At 38.7% G+C, this 12,614-nt stretch overlaps 1 protein-coding gene across 4 annotated transcripts in view; it reads left to right on the top strand.

Moving 5' to 3' along the window:
• fndc3a (fibronectin type III domain containing 3A) overlaps positions 1-12,614 on the top strand; it is an 82,604-nt gene that overhangs the window by 24,396 nt on the left and 45,594 nt on the right. For all 4 annotated transcript variants that reach the window (XM_065281642.1, XM_065281639.1, XM_065281643.2 and 1 more), the window contains one exon: positions 1,898-1,973. In XM_065281642.1, the coding sequence (XP_065137714.1) occupies positions 1,898-1,973 (76 nt within the window). The remainder of the gene's footprint in view (positions 1-1,897; positions 1,974-12,614) is intronic.

Here is a 12,614-nt window from a genome sequence, read left to right as displayed (position 1 = left end):
TCAAAAAATGCAGGCTAGGAATCGTGTTGTGTGCAATATTTTTTTTTTGCGGGCGGGTTAGTTGAAAATGTCGGTCGGGTGCGGGTTGTTTATACACTGACCCGCGCATCACTGATAGATATATAATAGTTTCTACTATTTCATGAATCTCAGGTTAACAACTCTATCCCCTAATCGGCAAACATTGTTTAGAAAACAGAGCACCATATGCAACACATTTTTTACTTTTTCTGATCGAGTTTTAGCAATATATTGGTATTTTCTCCCAACGGAAAACGGGATGAGACAATACTGTCTAGGGCTGTAACGATTAATCGTGCAAATGCGAGTTTTCTCAATGAATGAATTTGAATGAATTACGGTGAAATCCTGGGACATCCCAAAGCCAGGGGGCGCTCTCGTGCAGAAGAAGTAGCATTACAAATGTTATTCCAGGAAATGTCTACAGGAATATTTATATCACTGTTCTTCAAATTGTTTCAGGTATTTTCGTGATAATAAAGAATATTTTGAATGATTTTGTTTAACGAGTGTTGCTTTTTAAATGCACGTTATAAACGACTCCGACTCGTTATGATTTTAGATTGGTCAGTAGGAAGTCCTTATCAAATGCCGTAGTACACGCACAAGCTGTGCATGAAACACAGAATCGCAGCCTTGCGATTCAAAATCGATTTCAGATGGGACACATGATTAATCGTTACAGCCCTAATACTGTCTATACAGTATCTGTATGGTCTTATACGAGCCTCCTTCTTTGCATAAGATGCTATGGCAGAAATGTACACGAGTTGTTTTACTAAGGGTGATCGTGACATCTCACATGAGGTTTTGACTTGTATGGAAACATTTATCCCACTTTTTCGAATTTCCTAAGATATTACACCAAAAATTTATCCGATAAAATAAAGTTTGATCAATATCTCCCAACCCTGGCTATTACTTAGAAAACACGAGAGTTCCTTGTCTATGCAAAACTCACTGTCTTGACGTTAAGGACAGTTTTGTTGATGTTTTAAATGCAACATTTATTGGTGTTGCTAAGGGTGTGCACTCAGGTGTTGCTAGTGGTTGGTATGGGATTACGGATAGATAGTTGCTGGATGTTGAACTCTCTGGTGCTCCGATATGGCTTGATCTCACCCATTCACTCTGTGGGTTTTTTTGTCACTTAGGCCAGTTGTGTTTCACTACTGTTACACTACACTCATTGATCTGACAACTGTAAGAGTTTGGAGTACCTCAAAGATAATAACAAATCCATTTTGACGTCTTCGTTGATCTCACAAGGTCTCAATAGAAACAAAAGCAAAAGTTCCCTCAGCCTATTTTTTTTCCAAGAAATGGTCTGAAATTGGCAGCGTATTGCCGCCACCCAATGGTTGGTGTGAACAACTTAATGTCCCCTCCAAAAAATCTGTGTTTTCCCCCTCCTATTTCTGGGAAACGGGTAATGCGTCACGGCTGGTAAACAAGGCATGTTTTCTATTTTCTGCTGCACTTAGAAGTGGATGTGTACATTTTTATCTATTTGTGTGTCGGTTACGTATAACCACATGAAAATGAAGGTAATAGCTGAATGTTTGTGTGTAGCCACATGGCAGCCACTTTTGTGTCTTGATGTATTAGCCTGGAATCAAACAAAGCCGTGTGGACTGTTCTGCTGAGATTAGGTTTGGTCAAGATGAGGGCAGCAGGAAGTTTAGTATTAGATTTTACTCGCATGGCTCTTACAGGTAGGGCCATTCAAATTTTATTGACTAGTCTTTTAATGTTATATATATATATTTTTAGCTGGTCAGTTGTATGAAGTATGGCGAGTGTATGTAGCTGTATTACTGATTTGAAGTCGTGTTAAAAGGTTTAATTCTACCAAAATCTTTTTGTCTCTCTTCAGGTAATCTTGGTTCAAGTAAACCCAGGAGAGGCCTTCACAATCCAGCGAGATGATGGTCAGTTTCAGTGTATCACAGGTAAGGCCTTTCTAACCTCCTGTTGTGTTAAAAGATTTTTTTTGTGTGTAATTTAATCCGTTATTACATTAGTCTACAAGTGCCGTTCCTTTTCCCCAAATCACAAGTTCAGATGAATGCTATTACCACTCTGACACTTACTTGGTAATTGCACGCCGCTAAAGTGCTGTTTAATACCTGTAAATCTTTCTAATTGATTGAAGAAATGTAAGTAACTCGGAAGACACCAATGTTTTTTTTTTTTAAACAGTTGAAATAAATAAAAGCATGTTAATGCTCGGATATCCCCTTTATGGTCAACTGATTTCTGTTTCTAATCTGGTGTTTATATTTACATGGAATACAGCTAGAATGAACCAGATTCAACTTTATTAAAGGGTTAATTTCATAGCTGTTTTAAACCCTACAGGGGCAATTACCATGAAAGCGTTTGCCACTGATCAAAAGTCATTCATTTCTATGAAAATTCATGACACGTTTGTAGACAGCTGGCACGGTAGCAAAGTTTTTTCAAAAGCAGTGACGTTATGTGGAGGCTGCCAACAGAAGTGCAGCCTGCAAAGCTTGCGTAGGCTACTTGCAGCAAGGACTGCATGCGGCAGCAATTGAAAAAAAAAGTAAAGCCAATTTATCAGTCATTTGAGCAAAAGTCTTTGTTGTAGAGGCTGTTTACACCTGGTATTAAGAGATGTTTTGAATGAACGGCGCTAAAGGCAGGTGGAAATGGTGTAAAAATTTTTGAGCTCGTCCACTTTCTACCACATTCAGAGGTAGTCGAAAACACTTTCGACCGGATTGCTTTTGTGGTGTAAACGCGCATGTGTTGGAATGTGTTTGAGCCGCCACAAAAGACCGCCTACTATCCGCTTATTTGTCTAATTTGATGTACCGAGCGCAATGTTTTACATCGTTTCTGACTTGGCACGAACACACAGTGTACAGCGTTTACTTTACGCTTTAATTGATCAAACTGAATCGCCTGCTTACTTCATTAATTGCGCTGAAATATCAGAGAAAGCTCTTACATATACATGTACGAAACACTGTGCAGCATGTTTACTAACAACACAAGCAGCGGACCTAATAGTAGTTTGCGTCAATTTAAACCTGTAATTTCTCCAGCTCGCGTTTAAATGACAGCAGAGGGACTCGCCCACAGTCTCCACAGACCATCCCTTTAAAGTTATCAGGACAGAAGCGGTCGAAACTGGACAAAAAAACGGATACCAGGTGCAAACCTGAATGTGTCTCTCTCATCCACTTGTGATCCGATCGACAAAAACGCATTTTAATATCAGGTGTGAACAGCCTCATAAAGTATAAATAAATGTTTTCTGTTAAACATTTTATATTATACAGCAATATGCGTCAGGGTGTTTTTATCACCTCAGCTCTGTAAAGCATAAAGCAATACATCAAGAGTCCTTGACTTTTAAATGCATGATTGTTATTGAATTAGCAATATAAAAACAAACACATGGTTTTCAAGGGACTAAGGTTTTAAGGCGTTTTTAAACAAACAATGCTCACAATTCTCCTTGTGGTGATTATTAATATTATCGAGTCATGTTATTATTATTATGTTTAGTATATAATCATTTACTATATAATTTTAATTAGTTAGGTTTTCTGTTATTTCTTTTTCCATATCAAAGCTGCTTATAAACTCTTATATAAATAAATTTGATTTATTATTATTTATATAGGTTTATTATTATTATTATTAGGGATGCACCGATACCACTTTTTTGGAATACGAGTACGAGTACGAGTACTTGCATTTCAGTACTTGCCGATACCGATACCAAGTACTTAATAAAAAAACATGATTAAAATTTACAGGTAACAGCTTTAGTCATATAATTTAACAAAAAAAAACAAGGGACTAGTTTTCCAGTTTGTTGTAAACTCTGCCTCTTTGGACAACACAAGAGGAATTAACCCCTTACACGCCGCTCAAACATAGACATTTCTCAGACCGTGGTATCGATCCCTGGTATCGGGGGACTTTTAACGAGTACGAGTACTTTAGAAAATGTGGTATCGAGGCCGATACCAGTATCGGTATCGCTGCATCCCTAATTATTATTATTATTATTATTATTAACAACATTGGTGAGATTGATACTATTAATAACAATATTAATAATTACAGGGCTCCAGACTGCCACCAAATGGTGGCATTTTGCCACCAAAATTTAAGAGTGTGCAACTGAATTTTACATCCAGTTGCACATGTGCGACACGTAAATTTGACCTTTTTTATGATGTGACACTGACTTTTAAAACAGCACATTGTACTCTCTGCATCTATCATCAAATTATTTATTAGTAAACAGTGTATTACTTAGTAGAAATGTAAATATTTGGTTAGCATGTTGATTTATGGTATGTGCCCCTACATTTTCTGTTTGTGCCCCTAAAATTTTCAGTTGGGGGCCACTGTACTCCTTGTGAAAAAAAATAGTCTGGAGCCCTGAATTAAAGCGCCAGTATGTAGATTTTCACAACTAGAGGTCACATTTGTTACACAACAACAAATGCAAAGCTCAATGACATTATAACGAATGGGGTTCCTCACTAGAGGAAAGACCGATATATATATAGAAATTTTGCCTTTTTTATTATCGACCTCCACCGATTATTCTTTTCGTTTGGCCGATAAATTCTCTGGTTGGGTCACGCCAGCGCATTAGCATTGTGTTGAAAGATAAATACACTTAAGCCCACGCAGTGACCCACAGACCGGTTGCGTGCGTGCGTGCGTGTGTGAGGAGGACAAGAAATTGTTCTGTTTTGATGCTACATGCCTCTATCTAAGCAAATATATACCTTAACCTGTGCAATTGTCGCGTTTTTGTATTATTTTTACAAATACAAAACAAAGAGCAGTAATATATTTTTAACTTTTAGAAAGTGAAACAAGCTCTTAATTTAACGCCATTTATTTGGTAATATTAAGCAATTAAATTCTGTTTTGTCATTAATTATACATGTTACATGTTATCTATAAGCATTAATTATTAAACCTCATTACAATTTTTACCTTATTACACGTTTTTTAAATTAAGAGAATATTTCATAAATATGCAAAATTAATGCTTATTTAGTTTCACATTGTTTGAATGTTTCTCAGTTCCTATAATGATATATTTTAAATATCGGCCTTATATCATCCAATCGGCTCTTTCTTCATTACGGCAACGGCCATAAAAAAACCCATAACGTTCGACCTCTAGTTTTCACCAGCCAGAGACGTATGGATTCGCTAATCATGTTCATGGATGAGGTAATGAATTAATGTTTTAAAACCTGTACATTTGATCGTATTATTTTATGCTATTGTTGTTAATTAACTGCAAGGCAAAACAGCTGTGTGTTAAATCCTGTATAACCACTACTTCTGCCTTTTGGGATACATTTTGGGATAATGTAAGAACACAGCTGCATTATATATTTATCACACTGTGCAAGTGGTTTTTGGATATTTCATTACAAAAATCTTTCATATTGTGGCTATTATATTCTCCTCGGATACGTTGCATTGACAGTCTAATGCCTTCCCTATACTCTTCCCCAGACTTCATCATGACTCCCATTTAAATGAACACATCCTCGTTCACTAAGAGAGCCATCCAGTGTTGGGTCTAATTGCCATATGTGTCGGAAGCTCAGTCATAACACTCAGCTAGAGTTTGCCGGGTCTCGACGGGGTAGCAATGAGATGTCTTACACCCTCCCTTAGTGTGCGAGGAGCTCTTTTGTCTGCAGCCATTGTGTGGGACAGGGCGAATGCGCTACAAACCGCCAGCATCCCTGATTGGCAGTTGCTGCAATAGGAAGTCGAGTGTGACTGTAATTGAAAGATTACCGGGCCTTGGGAAGCTATTGATTAGAAAAACAATAGCATGTAACTCATTGTATGAGGCATGCTGGATTGTTCCCCCACTAACTGGCCTGATTAGTTTGGCTGGGATTTGAACTTGTGAAAGTAAGCAGTCGGGTGCGTTGAAATGAGATTGATGCTATCATTGGGCATTAGTGTTGGACTGAAAACCCAAATGGAAATGGGAACCAATTTGTTCGGGAAAAACCTATGGCTGTTTTTTTCTCATTTTCTTGAGTTTTATTAACTCATCACAGGGTTTCCCGCAGAAAATTTGTTAGTTAAGGTGGTAGGGTTGGGCGAGTGGGCGGGGCAGAGGGTGTGGTAATCAAAGGGGCGGGGCGTATGCGTCATGATGAAAATTACAATATTTTTATTTAAAAACTCAAATAAAACTTAATTTTGAAGAAACTATGACATAAAATGAACACATACTAGATTATTAATGAATTAAATGTTTTTACCTCTAATGGGAATAGCTGCGTGATGAAGTGAATCTAAAGGGTTAATAAACACAAAGTAAAGCAGATTTTGTAGAATGTCTGGCGAATGATGATAGATGGCGCAAAAATGGTAAAAACTGATTATTTCCCACTATTAATTACATTATCTTAAAGGAGTGTAACTACTGTAGCATGTAAATAATGCACATAAATAAAGTGAGCAAGAGCGCTCAACAATTATATCGAATCAACAGGCACGTGAAACCTAGCTAGCAGTTTGCTCAAACAACAAAATCACCAGCTAACTTACTTTAAATTTGCAAGAACTATAGACGAATACATAATAACAGGCTTGAATAAACCCAAAACTTAAATTCACTTACAGTTCTCACGGACACGAGTTTTATCAACTGGCTATCCTCCAGACATGACAGACCATGTCTTTATCTCATTTCGCCGTATGGCGCGCGTGCACGCTCGCGGTGTAAAGCGTGTCCGCACTATTCTCCGAGATGTTTTATCAACTGGCTAGTCATCCTCCAGACAGTGACGGTCCGGACCACGTATTTCTCATTTCGGCCGTGTGGCGCGCGTCCCCCCGCTCGCGGTGTGAAGCACATACCCGCTATTCTCCTAGATGCACTTGACTGCCTTTTGTGCAGCGATTTTTTTTTTTTGGACGACCTAGTTAAGGCGGCAGGGTTTCCAAGCTTAGGCGGGCCGCCTGAACTGAAATGTGCTGCGGGAAACCCTGCGTCACTAATCGACTAAGCGTGCCGCACAAGCCTTGAAAAGTGAAGCCAAAACGTCTCGATCCCCCCAGTGACTGGTCCTAGTATAGGTCATAAACCCCGCCTCCCCCATGTTATTCAATGAGACCAACTAAACATTTTAATTACACTTCTTTATGTTTTTTCCGAAGCTGGTTTCTGTCATTTACTGTAGTTTTTATCACGCTGATGTAAATTCAAGTGTTTGTTTTTAAAATAAGTTTGTTTTTAGTTAGTTATTTAATTCTATAAAAACGGGGGCGTCACGTCATGATTGACAGCTGTGATATTATGTGATATGCGCGTTCTGCGAGGGCGGGGCCTTGATTTCGCTGCTTTACTTCCTGCTGACTACTGCAAAGGACTTCACTTTTCAATGGAATAGAGCGAAAGGGCATCATCCATCTTTTTTTTACTGTCTATGGGAACGACACTGAATGATTTACAAGTCAGGTGATTGCCCAGCCCATACAAAAATGCTGAAAGTCCTGTTTCTTAGTCATATGACAACCTTTATGGTTAGCAGAAATAAAAAACCCTGATGCCACAAAATGTCTCTACTTATAGGATTAAATGTTATTTTTGGATATCAATGAAAGAAATGGCATTTATCACACAATGTAAACCATGCTTATCATGTTGTACCTGGTAGGGTTAAGTCTGATTTGATGTAGCACCTTTAAAAATGTTTCGTGAAAATTGTATACAGCCTACAGCTTGGTAAGCATGTGTGCTCCCTTGGAATCGAACCCACAACCTTTAGAACGCAATTAAGAGATTATTTGATTTAAAAAAGTCTTATAGAGTGAGTCTTGCGTTTCAACACGTGCTGAAAGGTCTTTGTGGGACAATGAAAACCTTTCTGTCACAAAGCACGGCTAAATTTACCCTCATGCTTCACCCCTCTTCGAGGAAGGAGCTGATGAGGAAGAGTAGCTAGAGGACCAGCGGTGCTGATGCACACTGGGCTGTTACTGGGAGCCGATGCCTGTCAGTGACGTGAATGGAGTGATGACTCACTGTTGCGGGAGCCGAGGAAAGGGTGTGTGTGTGTGTGTGTGTGTGTGTGTGTGTCTTTAACCTCTAACCTTACAATAAGCCGGAGGTAATGTTAAAATCCGCAGCATGTCTGTCCCTCTCTTCCTGAATGTTTTGGTCCAGATGGGCATTTGGTATATTTTTAAATCCATTCATGTTTTCGGTAGCTGGAAGTACGTAAATAGCACATGCGTGCCACGGCGCTTCGTATGTCTCAGTTTAATATGAAACGACAGCCTCGCGAGGGGAAGAGAGAATTTAATTTAAGACATCCCAGACAGCCGGGGGTGAGCTGCGGTCGAGGACAATGACATCCGAGGGGGAGCTTATTAACACGGACGTTTAACGTCCTGCTGTTAAAATGTTTTCATGGCATTGCCCGCTCCAAATGTGGGCATTGGTGGTCGGCCTGCAAGCGCAATGTTGATTCGTGTGGTGGGCTGAACGGGCACATATTTGTCTATTTACATCTCACAATTACTCATGTAGGATGTTGTCCAGGAGGTTCGTTTTGCAGACTCTCAATTGCTGTCTTACCAGCTCATAACAGTCTGGTAATGTGTTTTTTATATTTCATATTGTGTGCTAAGTCCATCACTATTATAACTGTAGCTTATATTTTGGTTTGAACATACATACCCCTAAACTTAAGTATTAAACTTCATTTCTCATTAAGTCCTGCCACTTTTGAAGGAGGGGTGTGCTGTTCCTTTTTTAAAGTCGCCCTGTGGTGAAGTTTTTATTGTTGTTTATATGTCTGTGTGATGTTTTCAATATGCTTTAAAGTATGAGACGGATTATTCTCCATATTATTCACACATGCAGGAGCGCAACGAATGATGGAAAGCATACGTTTATTTGAACAATTTTACGTGTGCATTGTTTTTGTTTGTTACAACAAAGTACAAAGCCCCTCGTGTGGATATTTATCCCTCAAAGAGGATCAATAGATCCTTCAAAATTTTACACATTGTCCCTTTAAGCTATAAAGCCATTTTTGCCTGGTGGACGATGTAAAATCGTATGCATTTACATTGTAAGAGGGCTTTTTGACTCAGGCCATCACCTAAAACTACTTAGCTTAATGCATAAAACCACTTAACACCTTAGCAACCCCATAGTAAAAACACCCTAGCAATTGCAACCATCCACCACGTTCTAGCATCGCAACGATAAGGTCTGCATCCAAGCACTGCTTTCTACAGAATACGTAAGGTCTACTGTTTTTCTCTTCGGTTTTTTCATAATACCATCCTTCCCTCTATTCCTTTATTGCCCTCTCTTTTACTTCATCTCTCTTCACAAACACTTCAAGTGGTTGTGACGTCCGCTTCATGTGACGGATCAAGTCTTCAGCCTGACACGTTACCACGCTGACATTCAGACGTTGAAGTGCAGACAGCGAGAGTGTCACGAAAGCGTGTCCTGATTCACATACTTCAGGTGACATCACACACTTTAGAGTTGAATCACTGAATGTTTGTGCGTCAGTGGGCTTTGATTTGATTTGGTTTGGGTGAGTGTGATGTTATTCTGTAGTTTGGTTTGCTTATAAAGAAGAACGTGCTGGGTTTTTATGCGGTTTTTATGGTGTTTTGCGTGTGACTTAGCTGTCACTTGGGCCAGTACCCCTTAAAACGGTTGTTATATGTACCATTTAAGTTCAAATATGTATACATTTGGTACCAGTATGTACCTTTTGAGGTACTAATATTAACTATTTCTATGCCAAGTTGTTCTTAAAGGGGTGGTTTAATGCTTTTTCATGCATTCTGACTTGTTAACACAGTTTAAGAGTTGTAGTCCTCATGCTAAACATAAGCAAAGTGTCAAAAAAGCAGTTGAGCTTGTAACAGAGTATTTCTGAGCCAAACTCACGACTCCTTTTTCCTACAAGTTTCGGAAAGTTTTTTAAATGGGGGCATACGTTACGACTAACCGTCCCCATATTCCTTTTATGGGCCTTTACCCCAGAAAAGCACGCTTGGCCTGCATGTCAAGTGAGCGCGAGAACGCGCATTAGCATTGCTCTGTCGAGTAGAAGTCAACGGTATCACTGCACAGCACGCGGCAAGTTTGTTTTAGCAAGATAGTTCGACAAAAGAAGTGTGTTTTTGGATGTAAGGAGAAGAAAACCTTATTTAGCTTTCCCTGTCTTAAAGCAACACTATGTAGTTTCCATGTAAAAATGACTTACAGCTCCCCCATGTGGTTGAAAAGCGCAACAGTGCCTGGTATCAGACACTCTTCTGCAGGCAGGGGGAGGGCCGGGGCTGTGTTTTCTACCCTCCACCGCCACTTTCAGAGTGTGCTTGTAGCAGCTAGGAGGCTGCTCAGGTTGCAGAAACAGTACAGTTTGTCCAGTTAAAAGTTGTTCTATCACTGAAATAATTTTAGGGACATTATTTAAAGGTAAAAAAACTACATAGTGTTGCTTTAAAGGAATAGTCTACCCTTTTGCCATATTAAACTATGTTATTACCTCAACCTAGACGAATTAATACATACCTATCTTTTTTCAATGCGTGCACTGTACAGCGCGTTGTGAATGTGTTAGCATTTAGCCTAGCCCCATTCATTCCTATGGTACACACAGCCAGAGTTGCCAGATTCGCGTATGAGAACCATCCCAAATGGAAATTCAAAAACTATCCCAATAGCATCCCAATGACTATTCACAGCCCAAATACCAATGACTAAGCAATGAAATCCTTTTATTTTTAACACGCAAAAAAAACTGGTTAAAACAGTTTAAACAGTATCCCAAATCTAAACTCGACAAAAGGCAGAGGACTTGGCAACGCTACGATGTGGACAGCATCTCTCGTTGAGTTCACTTTTTTCTCTGGATTAAAGTCAAAGCTGAGTTGGACAAAGTTGTTCTTAAGGAATTTTAAGATATAGGTAATGAAAACACACTTTTTAAAAGGCACAATGCTATTTTATTACTTTAAGTAGCCTATAATGTTTTAAAAGTACACATAAATGCTGTATAATATAGTACATTGAGTGACCCCATTAACGTTATCTTAATAACGCGCGATGCTGTTGCGTATTTCTGTGACGAGAATCATGTAATATAAGAGGTAAATATAAGACGTGAACTTGAGCACAAATGTTCTGCACATGTGCACAAGGTATTTTTGCATCTGATTTCTAAAATACTATGCTTCACGCGTTTTCATGCGTACTTTTCTTCTGCGGATCGGATCATAGATTGGAGTACAGCAACCCCTTCAAAACGATCCATATTTGCATCCGATTACAAACAGATTATTTGGTTGCATGTAAACGTAACTAGTGTGGTGTGAAAAGGAACCAAAACTACAATGTATTATTATTTGTTATTAACAAAAAAAAGTGATTGTATGCGTTGTTACAGTAATAAAAACCTGGATTTTCCCCTTACTTTAAAGAGCACCTATTGTCCGATTCACATTTCCTTTGGTGTAAGATGTGTATTAGTACGTGTTAACAATATTTAACCGCACTGTCCAACAGTGCTGTATAATGAAATTTGTTGACAACGAATTTCATTATCGATTTTATCCTAACCAAAGTGTGATTGTAAGTAATGGCACACCTCTCCTCACTCACAGCAATTACTGTTATCTGTATCAAATGAGCAAAAGAGCAAAAGTCTGCATTTGCAAACTTTAGTACTTACCATGATATTACTCTCTGATATTATCACTGTACCATGCCACAATAGTTATGTTGTAAGCTTTTAATAGCTAAAATGACTACTCTGGACACGGTAGTGTAGTTTTGGTTATGGTCTTATCAGCTCTCTGATGTGTGCATGGCACGATAGCCATAGTTTGTTATTTTATTCTGGAAGGCACTGTAGCCTGTTTCTCTGTGTCTGTTCTTGGGAACATTCCCTGCGTATGAACGTTTATGTGGGTGTATTTATAGAGTTACTCACTGGAGCCGCTCGGATTGTGACTAAGTCCAGTGGTCAGGTCTGGGTATTATGACCCTATCCATTCATTCATCTCAAGAACCTCTTATTTATTTCAACATGTCTGAATACACAGCATGGCTTTTAACAGATAGTGGAGGCCTTCTCCATCCCACGATATACAAGTGGCCAAATCACCTTTTTCAGTCTAAAGGGAAAAATTATTGCTATGTAGGCTTATATCAAAAGGCATAGGAGATTGTTTGTCTAAAGGTGGACGTTGTCGGCATGTTAGTCTTTTAGGTTTAGTTTTAAAAAATAAAATTTTTTTAGATGTTGACATCAAAGAACACAGTCAGAATATTAAATGTCTAAATATTAAATTGCATTTCGTGCACAGAGAATGAGGAACTGATATAAAAATTTCCCCAACAGCTGATCATTATTTTATTATCGCCGATAACTGATGGTAACTTACGTAAGGAACAATATACAGTCACTGTCACGAAGTAAATTAGGGTTATCAGAGGGCTTGCTTCAGTTTGAACTGATAATGTCTATCAGTAAATTATCCTTTACTTGATGTATGGTGCAAAACAA

The sequence above is a fragment of the Paramisgurnus dabryanus genome, chromosome 8, assembly GCF_030506205.2.
Source record: "Paramisgurnus dabryanus chromosome 8, PD_genome_1.1, whole genome shotgun sequence".
NCBI classification, from domain to species: domain Eukaryota; kingdom Metazoa; phylum Chordata; class Actinopteri; order Cypriniformes; family Cobitidae; genus Paramisgurnus; species Paramisgurnus dabryanus.
The sequence above is the reverse complement of the archived record's forward strand: the minus strand, read 5'-3'. Positions and strand labels throughout refer to the sequence as shown.